Source organism: Chironomus tepperi, unplaced genomic scaffold, assembly GCF_022539635.2.
Source record: "Chironomus tepperi strain 1889 unplaced genomic scaffold, CSIRO-AGI_Ctep_v1 contig_7, whole genome shotgun sequence".
NCBI lineage: Eukaryota > Metazoa > Arthropoda > Insecta > Diptera > Chironomidae > Chironomus > Chironomus tepperi.
Window position 1 is genome coordinate 608,596 of NW_027226129.1, and position 24,716 is coordinate 633,311.

The 24,716-nt window shown below is 36.2% G+C and overlaps 3 protein-coding genes across 3 annotated transcripts; all 3 read right to left on the bottom strand.

Moving 5' to 3' along the window:
• Positions 1 to 13,568: 13,568 nt before the first annotated feature.
• Positions 13,569 to 16,825, bottom strand: LOC139087715 (cytochrome P450 6a22-like). The gene is made up of 5 exons (XM_070636647.1): positions 16,215 to 16,825; positions 14,899 to 15,298; positions 14,453 to 14,839; positions 14,370 to 14,378; positions 13,569 to 13,783 (listed from the first exon to the last, which is right to left on the bottom strand). The coding sequence occupies exons 1-5, from the start codon at positions 16,768 to 16,770 to the stop codon at positions 13,624 to 13,626; spliced, it is 1,512 nt and encodes a 503-aa protein (XP_070492748.1). The 5' UTR covers positions 16,771 to 16,825; the 3' UTR covers positions 13,569 to 13,623.
• A 2,234-nt stretch (positions 16,826 to 19,059) lies between these two features.
• LOC139089745 (uncharacterized) lies at positions 19,060 to 19,594 on the bottom strand. The gene is made up of 2 exons (XM_070639383.1): positions 19,438 to 19,594; positions 19,060 to 19,373 (listed from the first exon to the last, which is right to left on the bottom strand). Exons 1-2 carry the CDS (start codon positions 19,528 to 19,530, stop codon positions 19,080 to 19,082), a joined length of 387 nt encoding a protein of 128 aa, XP_070495484.1. The 5' UTR covers positions 19,531 to 19,594; the 3' UTR covers positions 19,060 to 19,079.
• A 2,867-nt stretch (positions 19,595 to 22,461) lies between these two features.
• On the bottom strand, positions 22,462 to 24,399 carry BCL7-like (chromatin remodeling complex subunit BCL7B-like protein). Its single transcript, XM_070641572.1, has 3 exons — positions 23,927 to 24,399; positions 22,985 to 23,163; positions 22,462 to 22,911 (listed from the first exon to the last, which is right to left on the bottom strand). Exons 1-3 carry the CDS (start codon positions 24,016 to 24,018, stop codon positions 22,778 to 22,780), a joined length of 405 nt encoding a protein of 134 aa, XP_070497673.1. The 5' UTR covers positions 24,019 to 24,399; the 3' UTR covers positions 22,462 to 22,777.
• Between the last annotated feature and the right edge of the window lie 317 nt (positions 24,400 to 24,716).

Here is a 24,716-nt window from a genome sequence, read left to right on the forward strand (position 1 = left end):
TTGCCAAGTCATTTGTGCTGTTGAACAATATGACAGCTGATTCGTCAAATTCTTGTCGCCAATGTTCAATTTCCTTGATATATTCAATAGTTGTTGTGGAATTATCGCGTATGTGCCGAAATATTCCATTAGCAACATCATTAAGATGACGTGTCCGTTCACCAAAAAAGATTAAGTCAAATTTTATTGAATTTTTGATGAAAAATTCATCGCAAATGTCAGCAATTGCTGTGGACACGAGGATCTCATCAGTTGTGTCATTTAGATTCAAAACTGCTGATCTAGTCAGCTTGAAGCAACAGCAAATAATGACCAAAAGTTCCACAAAACTCATTTTCATGTCCTAAACTGACGGAATGTTAAGAATAAGTAAGGTCAACATTTTTCGAGTTCCTCATACTTGTCGATAATTAGAACATGTGTCTAATTCCAACAAAATTGTCAGGAAGAAAGTAATTAAGGAACAGGAACTTGTAGATTAGATATCAATGTTTTCGTTTTCTTTAAATATTAAAAAGACAAGGTTAAGGCATACAATGTCAAATATTATAAGGTCAAAAATAACAAGGACGAATTTGAGTGACGTCAATTAAGCTTGAATGAAGCACTACCAAGTTCAAGTTGCTGTCATCAAAAATTAAATCTTCCAGCAGAGTTGGCAGGACTTTAAAGTCTGGAATTTGAAAAAAAAGTGGAGTCCGGACTTTCAAAGTCCGGACTTTTGGGACTTTTGGAGTCCGGACTCCAAAGTCCTGCCAACTCTGTCTTCCAGATTGATAAAGACAGTACCGGATACATAATAGTCAGGGAGTACAGACAGCAACAGAGTCAGATGGAAAGCATTTTGTAGCAACCTTGGCTCCAAGTCGGAGCATGGTTCCAGTAAGTAAGTAAGTAAGTAAGTAAGTAAGTAAGTAAGTAAGTATGTAAGTAAGTAGCCAGGGTTGTCGATCATACCCAAATGACTGACCCAACTGAGCACACTTCTAAGCATGCTTATACTGACTTAAGTATACTCAAGAACAGGAACTTGAGTAGAATAACAAGATGTGGTTCATTAAAGGCTGAGCATCCTTCCTGAGTATGTCCAATTTCGGTGAATTAGTGGCTTCAAAATTGGAACGAAGAGCATATTTGCAATAGCTTGCTGAGCTTGCTTTTTGTCTATTTGAGATAATTCAATCAAAAATTACTCTTAGTATCGATAAAAGGCTGACAGAATCCAGCAATAAAGCTAGCTTCAGGCTTCATGGATCACAATGTACCTACATCCAGCAAAATTAGTAAGTAAGTCAATCAAAAACTACAATTTAAACCTCATCCAATTTATTATTTTACATACATTCAACAAAAAGCTCAACCCACTAAAGTTCTTCTTGTTAATCCATCAAAGCCCAATCTCAAAAATTCCACCACAAACCCAACAATTGAAACTCCACACGAAATCAGCCACAAAATGAATCCAAAACTCAAGTCATCAACTGTCAATACTTTTGGTGATTTTTCATCCAAATACTGAACATTTCCAGTAAATAAATCAGCATAAAAGTTGTCCAAATATTGAGGAATTCCAGCTGTGATTAGTCTGTCCATGACTTTATTGAGTAACAGCTGTAAAATGCTGTTCCTGTTGAAACTTAGTCCAGCTGGAATTGCGTTCATGTGAAAGTTTTTGACATGAATTAATGAACCTTTACAGACTGACTGTGATACTTTTTCGAAGCCTAAAGGAACGAAGAATGCAAGCTTGTTGGATGGATTGTTGATGCTGTTGCAGTAGAGCTTCATTGCATCAACTTCTGAATACATCAGTAGCAGTTTTGTTCTGAAAGGAAATTGAAATTTTTAATGGTAAATTGTCCAAATGCAACATGCAGAGTTGGTAGGACCTGAGCAGGTGCTTTGGGACTCTATAGTGTCCTACTCAAGGTCCTGTCAACTCTGATTGAACTAAACTTACTGTGGATTAATTCCTCCCACAAAGTCCATCAAAATATCAGCCAAACGTTCATCTGAACCTATCACAACAACTTCATATCCCCTGTCAATCACTTCCTCAAGTGTCTCAGGTGCTGGCTTCCTCATGTCACTGGTTATAAAGTCAAACATTTTACTTTGATAGCATGTCCTCATAATCAGGCAGAATGTCACAAAAAGGATTAAAATAAACCTCAAAATTGACTCTTGCGGCAGTCGAGTCTGTCCGATTCCGAAGAAGATTTTGATGACATTGACGCCTGGTGTGTTGATGCCGTGGCCATAAAATAGGAGTTTGAGATTATTAGGCATAAATTGCATCACAAAAATGACAAATGCAGTTCCAATGAAGATGATAAGCAGCAATATCCATGTTGTGGCATCAAATGGAAGCAAAAGCTTCTCAAAATTTGTGTAAAATTTACTTGGAGTTACGAAAATTCCAACTGGAAAGTCTAGGAATACTGAGGACATGTGGAGGTGGTCCAGGTAGTTTGCATATAAAGCAACACGTCGGAGACTAATCTCCTGCCTGATAATAATGCCTGACTTTGATGCCATTTTGTCTTGAAATGCAAATTGATAATTTGAGGTTATGTTTGCGTATTTTGCGAATATTTCAAATATTTCATAGTAAAATCCAAGATACTTGACATCAGGTCGCTGCAGGATGTCCTCAACATATGCAAAGCAGCTGTTCTCATCCTCATGTGTAAAACATTCCAAAATCTCGCGATTATACTTGTCAAAATAGAATTTAATGTCATAATTTGTTGTGTATGTCAGCATGCAGGTGTTGAAGTTCTCAAAACTTTTATGATTTTTGAGTCTTTTTTTCCAACTTTTTGTGGATTTATTGAAGGTATTAAGGACTGTAATTCTAAACTTATTGCAGGAATTCCGACGAAAATGATCCAAAACTTTGAGTTCAATTGTGGATTTTTGATTGACAATGAAGTACTCGTAGCTGCTGATGTGCGAGATGTCAACAAAGTATTGATTTATTAAAGGCACATCCACAGAGTCGTCATATGTTTCACAGTAAATTAGTAACTTCATGTCCTTTGGTGTTAGGTTAATTTGTGCTGCATATCTGTTGAACATTGCTAGGTATTTGGTGTGTTTGAACAAAATGACAGCTGAATCTTCAAGGAGGTGATGCCAGTCATTGATATTCTTGATATGCTGGACTGTTATTGATGCATTGTCCCTTATATGCCTTAGTATCCCATCAGCGACATCACCAAGATAACGTGTCCGTTTGCCGTAAATGATTAAATCAAATTTTATTGATTTTTTGATGAAAAATTCATCGCAAATGTCTGCAATTGCTGTAGACACGAGAATCTCATCAGTTGTCACATTTTGACTCAAAATTGCTGATCTAGTCAGCTTAAAGCAACAGCAAATAATGACTAAAACCTTCACAAAAGTCATTTTCATGTCCTGCACCGACGGAATGTTAAGAATAAGTAAGGTCAACATTTTTTAGAGTTCCTCATACTTGTTGATAATTAGAACATGTGTTTAATTCCTACAAAATTGTCAGGAAGGAAGTAATTAAGGAACAGGAACTTGTAGATTAGACATCAATGTTGTAGGTTTGTATATAAAGACAAGACACGTGTACAATGTACAGAGAAACAAGGACGAACGTCGGTGACGTCAAAGAAGTTTTACTTCCTTTTTGGATGCTTAACTGATAAATCATGTCAATTTAGCAAGAATCTTTAAGGATTGTAGATAAAAATAGCTCAAAACCAACCAATTATCAGACATTACTGACTAATTGCCTTATTTAAAGACATTAAACAGCACAAAGTACATCACAGTACAATTCCTAATAAATCCTTTAAAGCTAAATCTCAAAATCTCGACAACAAACCCCACAACTGACACCCCACACGAAATGAGCCACAAAATGAATCCAAAACTCAAGTCATCAACTGTCAATACTTTTGGTGATTTTTCATCCAAATACTGAACATTTCCAGTAAATAAATCAGCATAAAAGTTGTTCAAATATTGAGGAATTCCAGCTGTAATGAGCCTGTCCATGACTTTATTGAGTAACAGCTGTAAAATGCTGTTCCTGTTGAAATTGACACCACTTGTAACTGCACTCATGTGGAAGTTTTTGACTTGAACAAGCGAGCCTTTACAGATGGATTTTGATACTTTTGAGAATGGATATGGAATTAGGAATGCAAGCTTTGCAGTTGCATTGTTGATGCTGTTGCAGTATAAAGTCAAAGCTTCAACGTCTGTTGGTATGAACCGCAGTTTTGTTCTGGAATATTAAGCAAGTTATTAGTCATAAATTAAGCATAGGAACCATAAGAGGCAAAGAGACCGCTTTTAGGTGCCATAGTGGTATTTCTGGATCATGACAGCATGTTTCTTGGCTGATCAGGGGCAGTAGAACTGCAGAGATGATCTGAGGAAGGTGGAACTCTATAGAATGGGGAAATGTGTGGAAGGTGAGCTGTTAAGTGCCAAAAACTGGATTTTTGCCAACTCTAGTCTGTATGACCTTTTTTGTAGCAGCATGGGGACAGCATTATTGACAAACTAAGGACAATAGCACCTTCAATCCCAAAATCTAACCCAAAACCTCATATCACCCCAACTTACTTAGGATTAACTCTCTTCACAGCTCCAACCAAAATATCAGCATAATCCTCAACTCGATTAATCACAACAACTTCATATCCCCTGTCAATCACATCCTCAAGTGTCTCAGGTGCTGGCTTCCTCATGTCACTTGTTATAAATACAAACATTTTATTTTGATAGCATGTCCTCATAATCAGGCAGAACATCAAGAACAGGATTAGAATAAACCTCAAAATTGACTCACGTGGCAGTCGAGTCTGTCCGATTCCGAAGAATATTTTGATGACATTGACGCCTGGTGTGTTGATTCCGTGTCCATAAAAGAATAGCTTGACATTCTTAGGCATGTACTGCATCATTAAAATGACAAATGCAGAGCCAATGAAGGTAACAAGCAACAATGTCCATGTTGTGGCATCAAATGGCAGCAGCAGCTTCTCAAAATTTGTGTAAAATTCAGATGGAGTTACGAAAATTCCAACTGGAAAATCTAGGAATATTGAGGACATATGGAGGTGATCCAGATGATTTGGGTAGAGTCCGACCTGATTTAAAGTAATCAGCTGGTCCATAATAATGCCTGATTTGGACATGTACTGATAATTGAATGCAAATTGATAATTTGGAGTTATGTTTGCGTATTTTGAGAATATTTCAAATATTTCATAATTTAATCCACGGTACTTGACGTCAGGCAGCTGCAGGATCTCATCAACAACACCAAGGCACCAATTTTCATCATACTCGGTCCTAAAACAGTCCAAAATCTCACGATTATGTGTGTCAAAATGGAAATCAATGCCATAATTTGTTGTAAATGTCAGCATGCAGCTGTTGAAGTTTTCAAAGCTTTTATGATTTTTGAGGCTTGTCGTCCAATTTTGGGATGATTTGTTGAAGACATTCAGGACTGTTATGCTTATCTTGTTGCATGAATTTGGCAGGAAATGATCCAAAACTTTGAGTTCAATTGTGGATTTGTGATTGACTATGAAGTACTCGTAGCTGCTGATGTGCGAGATGTCAACAAAGTATTGATTTATTAAAGGCACATCCACCGAGTCGTCATATGTTTCACAGTAAATTAAGAACTTCATGTCTTTTGGTGTTAGGTTAATTTGTGCTGCATATCCGTTGAACATTGCTAGGTCTTTGGTGTGTTTGAACAAAATGACAGCTGAATCTTGAATCAGAAGATGTCTTGAACTGGTATTCTTGACATGCTGGACTGTTATGGACGAATTATCGCTTATATGCCTTAATATGCCATCAGCAACATCACTAAGATGACTTGTCCGTTCGCCATAAAAGATTAATTCAAATTTTATTGAATTTTTGATGAAAAATTCATCGCAAATGTCTGCAATCGCTGTTGACACTAGGATGGCATCATCAGTACCAAATGCCAGCTTTAAGGAACAGCATAAAATGATGAAAAGCTTCACAAAATTCATTTTCATGTCCTGCTTCCACGGAATGTTAAAAGCTAATAATAGCTTATTGTTGGAATTTCATTATTTTTATTGGAATTTTAACGCATGTATGTAAATACATGTCTGCCTGCATGTCTGATTGATTACTAAGAAAATGTTAACATAATCTATAAGGAAATGATCAAGTTAAGTTGTTAAATTCTTTATGTAGGTTAAGGTTTCGAGCCACGAGCAAGTAATTTAGTAGTAATTGCGTTTTATGGTTTAGACAGTGACGTTGGGTCAAAAAGTGGACAAGATTGAACTAGAAAGTCGAACAAAGGAACAGACAAAAATGAACATGAAGCCTGAAAATCCTGAAACTGAGATCCAGCATCAATTGATCAATAAGTTGACTTTGTATGCAAATTATGGCTGAGAATAAACCTAAACAGCAATTGGTATTGACAATTGGCATGTGGAATCCAGCGATAGAATCAGCTTACGGGGTCATCTGAAGGAGGACATAGCTAAAAGTTCATCTGTATGAAAGCCACTGTATGGAAAAAATCCAGCATCAGGTTAGAGTCACACTGATCTTGGAGCCACACTGAATTTTGGATTGATCAACTGACTTTTGGACTGTTGGGGATATCACCAGGAACAGGGGCGTAGCCAGAAAATTTTTCTAAAGGATTCCGCGCCTTCAATGACCTCCTTGGCTACGTTTCTAATCAGGAATTGAGATAAATCATTTGACAGTTCTTGACAGTGTCTTATTCAGATTATTAACAGCTTACTTAAGCTCATGATGATTAATTTATTAATTTACAAGCTTTCTTCAACATAAAGTACAAAGTAACACATTTCTTTATATATCCTTCAACCCTAAACCTCAAAAATTCAATCAAAAACCCCACAACTGAAATTCCACACGAAATCAGCCACAAAATGAATCCAAAACTCAAGTCATCAACTGTCAATACTTTTGGTGATTTTTCATCCAAATACTGAACATTTCCAGTAAATAAATCAGCATAAAAGTTGTCCAAATATTGTGGAATTCCAGCTGGAATTAGTCTGTCCATGACTTTATTGAGTAACAGCTGTAAAATGCTGTTCCTCTCGAAGTTGATTCCACTTGGAATTGCATTCATGTGAAAGTTTCTGATCTGAATTAATGAACCTTTACAGACTGATCTTGCAATTTTTTCGAATCGTGTAGGAACGAAGAATGCAAGCATGTTCGATGGATTGTTGATGCTGTTGCAGTAGAGTTTCATGGATCGAATGTCGGATCCCACAAATCTCAGTTTAGTTCTGGAATATTAAAGTCAATTAGACAGTTTTTATGGATTTTTGGATTTGACCCAGACCCTAGCAGACAAAGTGCATGCTGTCATGGCACAGACAGACAGCTACGGTACCTAAAAGCGACCTTTTTGTCTGTTAGGGAAACTTACTTAGGATTGATTCCTTTGACAAAATCCAGCAATGAATTCGAAAAGTCTTCATCTCCATTAATTAGCACAACTTCATATCCTCTGTCAATGACATCCTCAAGTGTCTCAGGTGCTGGCTTCCTCATGTCACTGGTTATAAAGTCAAACATTTTACTTTGATAGCATGTCCTCATAATCAGGCAGAATATCACAAACAGGATCAGAATAAATCTCAAAATTGACTCACGAGGCAGTCGAGTCTGTCCAATTCCGAAGAATATTTCAATGACATTCATGCCTGGGGTTTTAATTCCATGTCCATAAATCAGCTTCCTCAATTTATGAGACATAAATCGCATCGTAAAAATGACAACAGCAGCAACAGCAAAGGTAACAACCAAAAATATCCAAGTGACTTCATCAAATGGCAGCAATAGCTTCTCAAAATTTGTATAAAATTCCGGTGGAGTTACGAATATTCCAACTGGATAATCAAAGAATACTGAGGACATGTGGAGGTGATTTAGGTGACTTGGGTAGAGTCCAACACGATGCAGAGTAATCCTTTGGTCCACAAAAATTCTTGATTTGGACATGTACTGATAATTGAATATAAATTGATAATTTGAGGTTATGTTTGCGTATTTTGAGAATATTTCATAGATGTCGTAGTAAAATCCACGGAAGTTGACATCATTTCGTTGAAGTGTCTGGATGAAATAGTTAAGGCTCTGCATCTCATTGTTGCTTGACTTAAAATATTCCAAAATCTCGTGATTATGCCTGTCAAAATGGAAATCTGTGCCATAAAAATTTGTGTATGTCAGCATGCAGCTGTTGAAGTTTTTAAAAAGTTTGTGATTTTTGAGCTTTTCGATCCATTTTTGGGACGCTTTGTCGAAGATATTCAGGATTGTTGTGGTCCTCATATTGCAGGAATCTGGCAGAAAATGATCCATAACTTCGAGTCCAATTGCTGAATTTTGATTGATAATTAAGTACTCATAGCTGCTTATATGCCCTATGTCATTCATGTAGTTGATGGGCACTTGAACTGAATTCATTCCGTCCAAGCTTTCACAATAAATTAGGAATTTCATTTCTTTTGGTGTTAAGCTTTCATGTCCAGCAAAGGAATTGAAGTTTGCAAAGTCATATCCAGATTTGAATAAAATGACAGCTGAATCTTGAAGTTTGTGATGCCATGACTTGATATTCTTGACATGGTGGACTGTTATTGATGAATTTTGATGGATATGCCTTAATATCCCATCAGCAACATCACTAAGATGACTTGTCAATTCTCCATAAATGATTAAATTAAATTTTATTGATTTTTTGATGAAAAATTCATCACAAATGTCTGCAATTGCTGTAGACACGAGAATCTCATCAGTTGTGTCATTTTGACTTAAAATTGCTGATCTAGTCAGCTTGAAGCAACAGCAAATAATGGTCAAAAGCTCCACAAAACACATTTTCATGTCCTTTCCTGACGGATTGTCAACAATAAATAAATGACGATTAAAAAGCTTCCTTTTTGTCAACACGGAACTAACAAATTTTCCGGCAAGTTGTTGTTGAAATGTAAGTTAACATCAGTAGTTGATATGACATTTATTTTTAAGGAATTAACCTTAAAAATTGTTAGCAAGAATTGATAATAACATTAACAGATCTATTGACATTGTGATGGCCTTTTAAGTTAGAGACAATAACGTAAGAACATCGAGGTAGGAATTATTTGATCGGGAGATACAAAGACAATTTGATAGGAAGTGGAATAGGAGGACAAAATGAGTTAGATTCGATTATAGTCAATGTTTTGTCATATTAGAGTAATTTGTCTAAATTATGATAGAAATTTCCGTCGTTAAGATTCGTCTCGGTTTGTCTCAGCTTTTCTCGGCTCAACTCGGATTGCCTCGGATCATCTCGGTTCATTTTGGATTGTCTCGGTTTGTCTCGGATTGTCTCGGATCGTCTCGATTCATTTCGGATCATCTCGGTTCATTTCGGATCATCTCGGATCATCTCGGTTCATTTCGGATCGTCTCGGTTCATTTCGGTTTATCTCGGCTCATTTCGGATCGTCTCGGTTCATCTCGGTTCATTTCGGATCGTCTTGGTTCATTTCGGTTTATCTCGGCTCATTTCGGATCGTCTCGGTTCATCTCGGATCATCTCGGATCGGCTCGGATCATCTTGGATCATCTCGGCTCATCTCGGATCATCTCGGTTCATTTCGGATCATCTCGGATCATCTCGGTTCATTTCGGATTGTCTCGGTTTAACTTAGATCACCTCGGGTCGTCTCAGATCTTCCCGGCTCGTCGTATCGACTCAGTTCGTCTCGGTTCGTCTCAGTCTGTCTCGGTTCGACTCGGTTCTTCTCGGATCATTTCGGCTCATTTCAGATCGTCTCGGTTTGTCTCGTTTCATCTCGGTTTATTTCGGATTGTCTCGGTTCGTCTCGAATCATCTCGGATCGTTTCAGGTTATTGTCCTGAATTCTCGTCTCGGTTCTCATCTTGATCCCTATAATTTATACTGAAATCTTAACCATTCCCTCAATAAAACTACAAAATTTGTCCATCAATTTTCACATTTTATTCTCGATATTGTCAAATCCGCATAATCCTTCAAATCCTTAACACAAACTCCATTTCCATTTTCACAATTTTCCTTCTCTTTTTCACATTTTTCTAAATTTTCCATCAAAATCGCACATTTTCCTTCACTTATCCTCAATTCCGTATTTTCATTCCTCAATTTTCCATTTTCCGCCCTCAAATGTTCAATTTCAGCCTTCAAACTTGTCAGCTCATTCTCCTGGAACTTCTTAAAATCTGACAAAATGTTGTTCACAAAACAATTTTCATTAATTTCATTGATGACCTTCCTAACACCCCGCAAGTCATTGCTGATCTTATTCGAGTAGCAAATGTTGTAGTCAAACCACAAATAATTCAATTTAAACAAGTTCCGGAAGACACTGACATCCACAAACTTGATACGATTACTGTTGATGTTTATAACCTCCAAATTTATATTAAATTCGAATAAATTTTCCTCTAAATTTTCAATGTCGTTGCTGTCAAGGTACAAAACTCTCAATTTAAAGAATGGCTTTAAGTCCTCTTGATGGATTTCCTTTAATCTCGCATTGACGATACCCAAATATTGAATATTTTTAAAATATAAATCAAGTCCTTTTGGGAAGTAAGCAATGTTCATGCGGTAGGCATAGAATGACTGAACATCATCATTGGACCGTCCTCGAAGGTGAGTTCCATTAAGTTCTGTAATTTGCTGTTCATCTTTGGATTTGATGATTGTCATTGTGTCTTCACATTCGTAAAACATTGGACCATCCCACCAGCCACTCATACGGAATGTGCATTTTAGGGTGTAGGAGGTTGTGGATGAAGTTATTAGGAATAATGGAAGTAATCTGAAAAATATAGGGATTAATTCAAATCAAAATTGTAATTAGCTATTTATATGCAGGCATTGCTTTTGAGAACTTTCTAAGATAAAGTAACGATAAATATAGCAATTTTAGGCCAATCTCCTACAACGGCAACAGTCTGTAGCAAATTCATAGAATTCCTTCACCTCCTTCCTCTTACAACTAACCACACTCCACTACTCTAGCTACAATCCTTTACCTTCCTGCACCATTACCCTCCTTTTCCACTATTCTCTTACTTTACTACCCTCCTACACATTAGCATACCTTATTATCCTTCTTCTTCACTTCTCTCTACACTTACCGTCTACCCTCCTAATCCACAACCTTCCTATCCCACTACCCTACTTCTTCATTCTCCTTCTTCTCTACTAGTCTTCTTTCTTACTACCCTCCTACCCTACTATTCTCTTAATACATGACCTTTCTACCGCATTAACCTCATACTCGTTTACCCTCTTGCACAACCATCTTCCTTCACCACTACCTTAATGATCTACAACCCTTCTATTTTCTACTTTCCTACCCAACTACCTCCAAGCGTTCGAACGATTCCTTTGCAAAAATTTTGACTAAAAGAGGTGAAGGGGCGGTGATTTGGGTTGACCCTCTGAATACCCTCTTGGTTAGTGTTAAATACCTTTGTATATACCTTATAACCTAGTGGTGACAATTCATTAAATTGCATTGATTTTACCCTAATTTTCCAAAATTGAAGCTCAATTTGAATAACTCCAAGTTCTACTAACAACCGAACAGCACAAGTCGTTTAATCGATCTGCAAATCCAGCACCAGGCTGGTTTGATCCAAATCCGACAAAAATACAGAATCACGCCAGATTTAGGATCGATTACCCGATCTATCTTGAAATTATCGTAAAAATCGTAGACATTGTAATTTTTTCAATGGTTACTAAAATTTAAAAATAACGGTAATAGTCAAAGTTTCTAAGATTTTTACGGTAGTGTCTGACCCTTCGTTTGGGATTAAAACATAAATTTTCAAAAAATTCCACAAAAACATCCAATAAATCCACAATTTGCACTAAAAAGATTAAAACTTCACCTCAAAAACATCATAAATTAAAAAGAAACTTTTATTTGCTTTTCCTTGTTGACTTTAATTTCTTCTTTATCTAATTCGACTTGTTCAATCTAACTTGAGAATTATTGCACATCGTTAGATTATTTAATAACAACTTGTGAGTTACTGAGCAGCAATAAGCTGTGCTGAATGTGTAATTAAGTATCCGAGAGAGAAATACACACAAATGTATTTAAATTTTTGAGCGAAAAAAAAAGCTGAGAGAAAAAAATATAAAAATGTTAATGAATTAATCATGCAAGGCTGAAGATCTTGAAATAAATTTTAAAAAAATTGAAAAAATTTAAAAAATTTAAAAAAAAACTTTAAAGAAATTTAAGAAAATATTAAAAAAATTTGAAATTATGAAAAATTTAAAAAGATGAAAAATTTAATTTTAAAAATTGAAAAAATTATAAAAAAATTTAAAGAAATATGAAATATTTAAAAAAATTGAAAATTAACAAAAAAATTGAAAAATTTAAAATAATTTAAAAATGTTCAAAAAATTTAAAAAATTCAAAAACCTAAAAACAAGTTAAAAAAAATTAAAAAAAATTAAGGCAAATTTTGAAAAAACTTAAATATTTTTTAAATAATTAAAAAAAAATTGAGAAATCAAAAATATTTAAAAAAAAATAAAAAAAAAGTTGAAAAAATTAAAAAATTTGAAAAAATTTAAGAAAGTTTAAGAAAATTTGAAAAATTTAAAATAATGTAAAAAAAAATTAAAAAAAAAATTAAAAAAAAAATTTAAAATAATGTAAAAAAAAAATTAAAAAAAAATTAAAAAAAAAATTCAAAAAAACTTGTAAAAAAAAATTTAAAAATTTTAAATTATTTAAAAAAATTAAAAAAAAAGTTAAAAAATTAAAAAAAAAAATTTGAAAAAATTTAAAAAAAAATCCCAAAATTAATATTCTCAAAAACAGTTTCCATCCCCTGACATTAATCACATTTTCAACTCACCATAATAATATGACACAACAACTTGAAAAGATGAGTGAGCAGAACACGACTGATAAACGAATAAACAAACACAACAATTATCAACAACAGAAAATAAACAAAATAATCTCGCGATTTTCTCGCGCACCTTGAAATGAGACTAATTATGCTTTATCATTCTGGTATGTATTTACTTAGACACTTCTGGATATTCTTAGAGATACTATGACTCTCTCGATATCTGTAGCAAGACACCCCAATCTTGGTTTTTATTGAGGTTCATATGAGAGATGCTAAGTCATTGGACTTAGAATATTTACTGACACAGTGACCTTAAGAATCAAAAACTGAGTATCTGTGACGCAATAATGCTTTGGCCTTAAATATGAGAGTGAAATTAGGGGACGATCGTAAATTACGTGATGCTTAGTTCTACTTAGTGGTAATCCTGGATCGAAACCGCACTCGACACACGGTTCATGGCATAATGCAGCTCATTAGTATGCCGCGGAACACAGGTTGCCCCACAACTGATCTAAATCGACCTGATCTTCCCCATCTGCCCCCTTAAGCGATACATAACTCCTCAACAATCCCCAAAATACAAACATCAAACATCTAATTAAAGCACCTAAATTCTTTATTCCTGTACAAATTTTACAAAATTTTCATCTAAATTTTCGACACCTTCAAGTTAATTCCACCAATCGGTGACAACATTATGGTCGAAAACTTCTTAAATTCAATTGGATTGACCGTCTTCGAGCAGGTTTCAAATTTAAAATTCATCAACAACATCGCTAGTCCAATTTGAGCTTGAACAATTCCAAATCTGTAAATATAAGGAACAAAAATTAAGTTAGTTTTGGTTAGAGGAACTTGGGAGTGGTGGATGAGTAGGATTAGGTAGGTGCTGGTGTCAGCTGAAGGGGGTAATGGATTACAAGTGATGTGGACAGTCAGGAATGTTAACAGCTGACTTCTGATGGGTTTATGTCAATTTTTGATAAAATTTCATGACCTGAGTGACACAAATGAAGAAGGATCCGCTACAGAGCTTTGAGGGCTACTCGGATGAACCGTAGAAGCTCAGTGGAGAATAAGCCATAGAGCTCACAGTGGAGTTGTAGCCTTGGAGCGCTGTTGAGGAGCCCTGAGGCACCTGGATTGGTAATCTTTGAGCTCTATGGAGAAGTAACCTAGGGGATCCATGGAGCAATAGTCTTGGAGCTTCATTTAGTAGCAATCTTGGTGATCCGTTGAGGAGCCTTAGTGCTCCGCAGAGTAGTAACCTTGAACCTCCGTGAAGTAGCAGTCTTGTAACTCCGTTGACAACTCTTTAAGCTCCCTAGCAGAGTCTTCCTCATTTGCATCCCTCATGTGCCTCAACCCCATCCAAATTCATCCCCCAAACTCACCTCAATCCACTGAAAAATACCAAAAAAAAAATTACAAAAATCAGTTCCAATCCTCAACAAAAATCCATCCAAAATCAACTCACATGCAGTTCCTAGGTCCATGTCCAAACGGCATAAAAGCACATGTCGGTCTCTTTGCGACTTCCTCCGGCAAGAATCTGTCAGGATCATAAACTTCAGGATTTGGGAAATATTCTTGGTCATGCTGTATAGCATATGCAGGAATAATGACAAGCTGACCTTTCTTAATTGTACAATTTGTATTTTCAACTTTATAGTCTTTATTGCAGTATCTAAGTAGGGTATGGACGGGTGGATATTTACGTAGTGATTCATTGACACACATGAGCAGGTAGTCCATCTCCTTTATGCCTTCATATGTCAATTTATTGTCGTATTTTGCAAGCACTTGACGGACACTTTGACGTGCCTTTTCTTGGACTTGCTGGTTGTTGGCGAATTCGTAGAGTCTGGAAGGGATTAATGGATGTTAAGGCATGACTTACAATATACAGGAACAGCTACTCACAAGTATGACATTGCAGTTGAACTTGTCTCATATCCAGCAGCAAAGAATATGAAGCATTGAGCTGTAATCTCGTCCATCGTCAACTTACCGACCGTCAATGTCTCACCATCAAGCTTGCCATGATTCTTAAGCTGAATCATCAACTGCATAAAGTCATTCCTGACTATCCCGTTGTCCTCACGATGCTTGACAGTCTGTGAAACAATTCCTTGAAAGAACTCCTCAATATCCTTACGAACTTGAATGACATGAAGCTTTCTGGCTAGGTCCTTAAATGCCACAGAGAATATGTTGATCAGGGTTGAGTGGTTGGGCTTCTCAAATGCATTTATGCCATGGACACGAAACTCTGTTGTTGGATTGTCAAGTGAATTGATTTCTAGTCCAAAACCGACAGAACCTGTGAATGTTTTATAAATTGTTAAGTATTTGTGTTAATGGGGGCGGTTTCTTAAGCTGTTCTATGTTATTCTAGGCTCCCAAGGCATCCTGGACATCCTGGGCTTCCTAGGCAGCTTTTCTACGAACCCAAGGCTTCCAAAGCACCCTTGGCACTCTAGACTTCCTAAGCATTTTAGTTTTCTTAGGTACTCTAGGCACTTTAGTCACCCTATGCACTTAAAGCACCCTAAGCACCTTGGAAATTTTTAGCTTCCTAGGCATCCTAGCTACCATAGGTACTTTAGACACTCTAGACACTTTATGCACCTTAGGCACTCTAGTAAGCGCTGCCACAATAAAGGCTTTCGAGGCACCCTTGTCACTCTTGGAACCATTGGCACTCTAGGCATCCTAGTCAATTTAACAATCCTAGACACTCTAAGTACTCTAGGCACTCTGGGCACCCTAAAAACCACAGACACTCTAAGCAGCGTTGGACTGGTTATTCTTGGAATCCTAGGCACTTTTGGTACCCCAGGCATTCTAGGAATCCTAGCCATCTGAGGTGACAGGGTACTTCACTCTCTATCCTAGCCATTATAGACTACCCTGCTCCACCCTTTATTAGGTTTCCTAGTTGGCATTAGGAGTATCCAAGGATATAATTACCAAACTGGGTGAGATAGGATAAGTTTGGATAAAATACGGTAGGAAAATGTAGTGGAGGATGAGGTAGGGTAGATTAAGGTTGGACAAGATAGGATAGGATAAGACAGGGCAAGATAGAGAGGGGTAGGATTGGATAGGGTAGGATAGGATAAGGCAGTAATTTCCGAATATTCCCGCAATTTCTAATGCGCATTACAGGTGTCCATTGCCTCCCAACCTCTTCTACACAAGCTTAAATGTCACATAACTCCCAATCACTTCCTTACCAATCACATCAGTCGTAAATCTCCCAGCAAATTCCTTAATTTCAATTTCACCGTCAACCGCAACATCAACTTCACTTTTTAATTTATTAACAAATCTCTCAGCAACGTCATAGACAGTATAGAACATCATCTTAATCTTTCCACTCGTAAATGTCGGCGTTAATTTTGTCCTCAATGTCTTCCACTTTGGATTGTCAAGATTAAAGATGTGCGCCGATATTGGATTGTCTTTTTCATTATAATAAGCACCGCGGTCAATAAAATGAACGGAATCGCGTGTAAAGATGTTCTTGGCTAGTTCCATGTCCTTGACCATGATGACAGGCGATAAGTAGTAATAAAGTCCAACAATTGGCGATGAATTGTGCTTGAATTTGTCATAAACATCCTTAAGCAGCTCAAATTGTGAATATTTCTTGCCCATTCCCTTAATGTTACCGAATGGGAAGGTTGCAGCTATAAATGGCACATCCAAATTCCTCCAATAATTGTATCGCCATCGCACTAAGAATATTAAGGATATAAGTACAAATAACAGTCCAAAAATTAACTCCATCGTAGCTTAATGTCGACTGTAATCATTGACGACGGAACTAAGACTGAGTAGTCATGCTAGACGACCCATTTAACCTTATTGCATGTAAGAAGAATAAGATTAATGCTGATAAGATATTTTAATAAACAAGAATGACTGAAATAGCTTTTGTTTGAATAATTAAAAGCAGAGGAAGATAAGTCACGTGTTGGAGTTTAGACTTTGGGCTTTTGTGCTGATAATGACAGTGAAAATAAAGTTGTACAGACAAACAACGCAGGTATTCGCATAATTTTACAGGCTGTATAGATTAATTGTGATCCATGACATCCCATAGATGCTTCATAGATAGCAGATGCTATTGCTGGCTACACCTCAAGAGTTCTAAGGCTGTCTATGTTATCTAAACTTGATATCTAAAACAGTGATAAGAGCAGTCTTTGTGCGCCGTGGAATAGCTTGACGTTAAGCCATGTCTGAAATTGCGCATACCGGGTCATGACATCTTCAACAAGCTTCGATGGGTACAGAAGTTGTCCACCACTGATCTAGAATTTCAGACTTGATAAAGCCAAATGAAGCCAAATGAAGCCAACAGTAGAGTTAACGTTAAGCGCCAGCTATGAGATTTGAAGTCCGATTAGAGTCCAACCTAATCATTTTCATATAAACTTATTTACTTACTGACTTACCTCGCTGGTCGTACCGATTAATTGTCAACCATGACTTACCACAGGAGTTGACTGAAGCTGGATTCTAATTGCCAATTTCCGATGCCAAGTATATACATGCCCTACCTATGACGGTGTGCTGTTCGGGCTTACTACTAATGATCAAAGTTCAATTGCCCATTATACTTGAGTAATCACTTTTAAATGTCAACATTAGAATTTTTTCACTCAAAACAGTCTAATCATTATCTTATCTTGACATAGTAAACTAGGGTTGGGCAAATATTCGAATATATTCGAATATATTCGCATATGAACAAAAAAATATTCGAATATATTCGAATGCATATTCGAATATGCATTATTCAAAAAAATTCCGTTGTATTTGATTTATTCAAAGAGTCATTTCTTATCGCATTTGTGAAGTATGTAATTTCATACAAAAGTTGATCAATAATCCTTTTTTTGCTTATTTTTGGCAAAAAATGATAAAATCTTAGTTAATTTGTGTTAAAACATGTATCTATGACTCGGAATAATGTTCTTATGAAAGAATGATGATGCATTAATGCAATTTTATTGAGAATTTCTAATTTTTTGCCTGAAATATGCAAAAAAAGGATTTTTGATCAACTTTTGTATGAAATTACATACTTCACAAATGTGATTAGAAATTACTCTTTGAAGAAACCAAATGCAACGGAATTTTTTTGAATAATGCATATTCGAATATGCATTCGAATATATTCGCATAAAATATTCGAATATTTGTATTCGAATATATTCGAATACGATTCTGCCCAACCCTATAGTAAACTGTCTCATTTCACTGCCGCATCTAAATACAATCTCATTCAAATTCTCAGTTTATGCTTAGAATTCCTCTCAATAAGACGATTATTTGGATTCTTTCAAATGGAGGTCAATCTAAGAGAATTTAAGAATTTTAAGCCGACTATAGCGAGTGATACAGATGAAGAAGGCTTTGCCCCAAAGTGAAGAGGTTCAACTTACTTACTTCGCTGGCCGTACAGATCAACTGTGATCCATGGCCTCCCTCAGATGTCGCCTTTAACTGGTTCTATCGCCGGCTTCCGCCTGCCGGAAGTTATCGAAATACAGAGCTGTCTACAGACGACCTCTAAACGCTGCAATGAGCCCCAGCCAAGGAAGTAAGCAGTAAGTAAGTAAGAGCTCTGTGATGGAGCCTTCTTCATCTGTGTCACTCGGGCATTAAGACATATAAACGGAACGACTAGTTAATGACATGTTCTAAAAATGCTTAACAAGAATTGACAAGACTCAATAGCGGAAGCGCTTTATTCCAGGCTGAGAAACTCCGCGGTAATACCGCGTTATCCATAGAAATACCGCTAAATACCGCCAAATACCGCAGTATTGGATCTTTGAAGTCCGGTCTCGCAAAGTTCGGTCGATTCTGTGTTTAAAAAGGTTCATGATGTAGAGACCGGGACCGAGATTTTCCGGGTAGTCTCACGATAGTGTCTTGGGAATTGGTCAAGATGGAGACTGCTGTAAGCCCAATAAGATTAACTAATAAGCAGGAATCAATCACTCATTACGTAGCCCAAGTTTAAAAGCGTTACTTAATGACTAAATAGTCCATAGCATGTCATAATTATTGCATTAAAAAATCCTTTATTTCACTACATAATAAATCACAATAAATCCAATAAAAATCAATTTGGCACTTCCATCAATAAATCCACTTGAATTTAACGGCAATCCAGGCACAAGAAGATTCTCTCCATCATATCCATCAGGTGATATTTTCAGCTCAGTTTGTGACTTAAGTGCATCTCCTTTATTGCAAAGATCTTCCGAACATGATCGATAATAAGTCTTAAATGTTGGATCTTCAATGACTTCATCGAGAAGAATTGGCTTTTCCTCACAGCCACGGACGAATGTGTTGATCTTGCCTGGTGGATCCTGAAAGGATTTTTGAGGGATATTTATTTTTGGGGATTTTTGGAGTTACAAAATTAAAAATTACCATCAATTCCTGCCTCAATATTGTGCAGTATTTCTTGTTACAATTCACAACACTTTGTCCTTCAACACTGACTGGATCATTGAGACATTTCATGTCGGTATTTGCAGCTGTTATAGAGCATGAGTAGCATCGAAGAGCTGAATTGTAAGAAAAATAAAGGAATTAAGGATGTGATGGGTATCAATATGGTCTCTTGAATATCTCAAGTCAGTTAATCGATCCAAAATCCGGCAATTGTCCAATGTGACTCTTTAATGTCACTTCCTTACTTACATTACTGGCCGTACAGATCAATTGCGACCCATGACCTCCCTTAGACGTCTGGCTCCATCGTTAGCTGTCATCTGTCACTTACCAATACCAAATGCCATGCTATATCCATCAACAGCTTCTTTACTGGCAACAAGACTGCTTCCATGATACAGAAAGACCTCTATGGTACCTAAAAGCGGTCTTTTTGCCTGTTTGGGTTTATCTGCGTGACTCTAACTTGATGCCAGATTTGATTTATATCTGGCACCATACAAGGAAGGCTCACAGACAAAAAGACTGCTTTTAGGTACCGTAGTGGTTTTTCTGTAATATGAAAGCATAATTTTTGCCTGTTAGGGTCATAAAAGGAAGTTATTGAAAGAGAAAAGAATGACATTTGGTATTGGTAATTGGCAGATTGAAGCCAGAAATAGAGCCAGCTTTAAGAGACGTATATGAGAGGTTATGGATCGCAATTGAACTGGACGTAAGTAAGTAAGTGACATAAAATAGTCTTTACGGCTTGGTGTCGGTTTTTGGATCGATTAAGCAATTTTTGGTATTAAATTAAGGTTCGTCCAAAACTTCATGCCTAAAGCCATGGACGGACATAAATATACATCCAAAAACTGCAGACCTGAACCTCTAAAACACATAAAATGCAAGCCAAACCTTAATTTTGATCAAAATTAATTACCATCCGCAAATATATCCGATTTAAAAATCACAAAAATCAGAATCAATCTCAGCTGTCCTTTAATCATGTTTTGTGGACCTAATCAATCAAATTACTGTCCCTAAATTCCAATATTCACTGTCTATTCCTTTAATACCCCCAACTTATTATATGAATCACTGTCAAAACACTAAAATTGCATTTCAGTCAACGGTATTCTTTCCAAAATAACTTCTTATCTACAGCATGTAGTTGTTCATGTCAATTTATTCGTTATCAGCATTTATCAATAAAAGGTATTGACAGTATTACTATTTATTACTTTTTTTTGGTGATTAGGCATTAAGAGTTGATTCTCAGCTCAATTTTTTGGGACTTTTTTGTGTTTAAATGCCACAGCAGGGCTTAGTTGTCGGTTTAAAATTGGAAAATTATACATTTAGGTAGTTAAAGTAATCAATTAATTGATTAGATTCATTAAATTAGGTCAGGAACTGTATTGTGAAGTGAAATAAGACAATAAAAGGCAACGGGCAATGACAAATGTTTGAGATTGAGATAACTGCTTAATATTGTCTATTGAAAGGTTTTCTAGTGTCTCAGCCGGAGTAGACATGCAGGTGCAAATGCAATTAGGAGTTCTCGAAGTATAGAGTCATCTTTAGACATTCTCTCCGCACAGCCATGAGTCCATGCGTGTCCCAGTCAAGAAAGTAAATATCTAAGTAATAATCGGCCAAAGCCTGCCGAATCACGACAACCTGTGGAACGGATCATCGGCGAAAGGTGGACTTAAAAACGCCAAAACTCGGCTTTTGTCAACTCTTGGCTCGATCTCAGGAGACATATGGAATTGGTGATTGGCAGAAGGCAGTCAGAGATTGAGTCAAGTTCAGAACGTCAACTAAGAGATGCTGTGAATCACAGCTGCCTTTAGAAGGCAATGAAATTGCTCTCAAGAGTAGACAAGGCTGAGAGCTATGCTCAAGAGCATGCTCGTTGTCTATTAAGGTAATCAACATCAGATTTGGCAGGAATTCGGAAACTTCAAAGGACGACTTCAATGAAATTCTTCCGATTGTAATCTATACAGGCAGAAATATGATGATTTTGATCCACTCACTCACTTACTTAGATGAAGCCTAAAGCTGTCTCTGTCACTGGCTTCCGTCTGCCAATTACCAATTTCGAATGCTTCACTGTGTCTATCAATCACTTCCACCTTGTAGAATCTCTAAAAATCCCAAAATTCGCCAATTTCTTTAAACAAAATCTAAAATTGTGTCAAATTATTATTTTTTGGTTTCATACTTAAAAAAGTCTTTTTTTATTTACAAATTATTTGAATAAATTTTGAATATTTTTTTAAGGATCAAAAAACACTACCAAAATATCAGTTTAAATTAAAATTTTATTTTTTTAATAATATTTATGCTTTATTTAACTTAATACTATAAATATGTCAACAAGAAGTCTGATTTTTTGTTATATTGTGGATAGAATGAATTGTCTGTTAACTGGTCGAGCTGAAAATTTCATTATGGTCGTCAAAATAAAATTGTTTCCGGTACCATCAAGTAAGGACTTATTCAAAGGGAAAAGGGCTTAGGCTCGCTCAGCTTAATTGACGAATTTTAGTCAAAATTTGATGAAATTTAGTTCAATTTTGATGAATCTGGATCTTCTTTTCTCCTCAATTCTTCCCTTAATTGCCATCTAGCTGTCACCATGTCAATCTAACGTTTTACCATCAATGCAGCGACCTTGCAGTGCTCTCATGACTAAATTGTATTTTTTTAAGTTACTACTTCCTCTTTCATCGTACAGCATTATTTTGAGTGTACATGTGCTGCCCTAGTGACCAAAATGAAGAAGACTGTTTGGCCACCATACAGAGACGACTCGATTTGGAGCTATTAACAGAGGTTTAGCGCAGCCTCTATAGTTTCCCCTAACAGACATAAAGACATGCTGTAATGCTTGCCTCACCTTAAATTCACTAGATAAGCATGCTCACACTTTAATCTGCCCTCGAAAGTAGGCCATTTGCATGTTAGGGTTCGTGACGGAGCCTTTTTTAATTTGTCGCACGATATGGCAATCCTAAAATGCCCTGCGATGTCGTCACGTTGTCTCTCTTACTATGACAGCCCCAGAATGTCTTGATACGTTACTATGTCGTGTCATTCAGCTTGGCAACCCCAGAATGCCTCAGAACATCATCACGCCCTGCAACACTTTAATTAAAATCCACACAATCCATTTCTACCGTCACAAATCAGTCACAACTCATAAAAACTATCCACAAAATTTAACCAGACTTCCAATTTTTCTTTCACATATTTTTTTTTGCTGCTTAAACTAAAAAAAATTCCGAATTTTTTGTTGATTTTTTCATCGCCAAAATTCCACTTAGCAGTCGCTAGTTTTAAACTTTTTAGCCGGTATCGTGTCGGAACTTTGTGAATTTGAGTCTTCAGAGAATAAAAATTTATCAGAACTATTTTGATGGAACTGACCGGACTCGGAGTTTGGAAAGCTAAAGCCTAAAAAAATTAAGGTCAAAAATTAGTTAAAATTTTATGGGAAATTAAGCATTAAATCTTCGATCAAACTTGCATGTATTTGAGTCATCGGCGAGATCATTTGTTAATTTTGAGTTTTCCTTGTCGCTCATTGAGTTTTGGTTCGAGTCGAGTTGCTTGAGGATTTTCTTGTTTTGATCTTGCGGCATTGTGACTGGAATCCATTTGTAGACTTTCATGGTTGTGTCGACGATTTGGACCCACTTTTTCTCCCTGGAAATGGAAGGAATTGAGGAAATTTTGTTAGAAAAATTTTGAGGATTTTTTGATGAATTTTGAGGAATTTTGAGGATTTTTGTGGAAATTTTGATGAATTTTGTGGAAATTTTGATGAATTTTGAGGAATTTTGTGGAAATTTTGAGGAAATTTTGATGAATTTTGTGGAAATTTTGATGAATTTTGAGGATTTTTGTGGAAATTTTGAGGATTTTTGTAGAAATTTTGTGGAATTTTTGAGGAATTTTGTGGAATTTTGTGGAAATTTTGATGAATTTTGAGGAATTTTTGTGGAAATTTTGAGGATTTTTGTGGAAATTTTGATGAATTTTGATGAATTTTGTGGAAATTTTGATGAATTTTGATGAATTTTGAAGAAATTTTGTGGAAATTTTGATGAACTTTGATGAATTTTGAGGAATTTTGTGGAAATTTTGAGGATTTTTGTGGAAATTTTGATGAATTTTGAGGATTTTTGTGGAAATTTTGATGAATTTCGGGAAATTTTGATAAAATTTGTGAGAAATTTGAATATTTTTTTGGAATTTTGTGGAAATTTCAACGATTTTCCGCAAATTTTTAATGATTTTCACAGAAATTTTGCCAAATTTCACCAAAAAATCCACTCAGCTTCCAAAAAACTACCTAAAATCCCTCAAAAAACAACAAAACAAACCAAATCCCCTCAAATTTCCTCATCCCTCCCCAAAATCCCATCCATATCCTCACAATCCATCCCACCAACCTCCTCATACTCACCATTTCCTAGTCGCAAACGACAAATGCGACAAATGATGCTTTTTCTCGTCTTTTGCTCGCTGTCTTGTTTCTGCTCGGACACTCCGTGACATTTTTTTCTTATTTTTTGTTGTGTTTTTTACTTAAAATTGTAAATTCAAGATGAATTTTTGGAAGTTCCTCAAATTCTGGACCAAATCTGCCCTTTTGTGGACCTTAATTTTATGTTTAAATTCACTTTTTTGTACAAAATTAACAAAAAAATTGTCAAATTTTAAATTTTTATTTTGTGTTTATTTCCGATGGCGTATTTTACTTCGAATGAAGGTTCTCTCAATGCACACCAGGTGGCGTCGCATTTTCGAAATTGAGATAAAGTTTCAGAATTTTAAAATTTAAATACCGGCGAATTTTTACGTTACACAAAAGATGGGAAAATTTATTAATTTTAAGATTAAGTGATTCACTGGTGACTGCCTGGATGATTATGCAGTTCATATTCTCATCTTACTAAATGCGTCACATAATCAGTGTACGACATAAATTTATTTTTAAGAATTTTTAACATTTGAATGCAAATTGATGTCAGTTACTTGAACATTATCCGTTCTCTCTCTCTTACTCTCCCTCTCTCCGCTCTCTCACCCTCTCTCCGCTCTCTCACCCTCTCTCCGCTCTCCCTCTCCGCTCTCCCTCTCCACTCTCCCTCTCCGCTCTCCCTCTCCACTCTCCCTCTCCGCTCTCCCTCTCCGCTCTCCCTCTCTGCTCTTCCTCTCCGTTCCCCCTCTCTGCTCTCCGCTCTCCCTCTCCG

What these genes read in the sequence shown, in the direction of transcription:
- LOC139087715 (XM_070636647.1), bottom strand. Translation starts at nt 16,770, where the DNA reads ATGGAGTTAATTTTTGGACTGTTATTTGTACTTATATCCTTAATATTC. An exon ending in ATTTACGACTGATGTGATTG is followed by an intron (nt 15,299 to 16,214) that starts GTAAGGAAGTGA and finishes AAACATTCACAG; the next exon opens with GTTCTGTCGGTTTTGGACTA. An exon ending in TCAACTGCAATGTCATACTT is followed by an intron (nt 14,840 to 14,898) that starts GTGAGTAGCTGT and finishes AATCCCTTCCAG; the next exon opens with ACTCTACGAATTCGCCAACA.
- LOC139089745 (XM_070639383.1), bottom strand. Translation starts at nt 19,530, where the DNA reads ATGAAATGTCTCAATGATCCAGTCAGTGTTGAAGGACAAAGTGTTGTG. An exon ending in TATTGAGGCAGGAATTGATG is followed by an intron (nt 19,374 to 19,437) that starts GTAATTTTTAAT and finishes AAATCCTTTCAG; the next exon opens with GATCCACCAGGCAAGATCAA.
- BCL7-like (XM_070641572.1), bottom strand. Translation starts at nt 24,018, where the DNA reads ATGTCACGGAGTGTCCGAGCAGAAACAAGACAGCGAGCAAAAGACGAG. An exon ending in TCGTTTGCGACTAGGAAATG is followed by an intron (nt 23,164 to 23,926) that starts GTGAGTATGAGG and finishes TTCCATTTCCAG; the next exon opens with GGAGAAAAAGTGGGTCCAAA. An exon ending in CGCCGATGACTCAAATACAT is followed by an intron (nt 22,912 to 22,984) that starts GCAAGTTTGATC and finishes TAATTTTTTTAG; the next exon opens with GCTTTAGCTTTCCAAACTCC.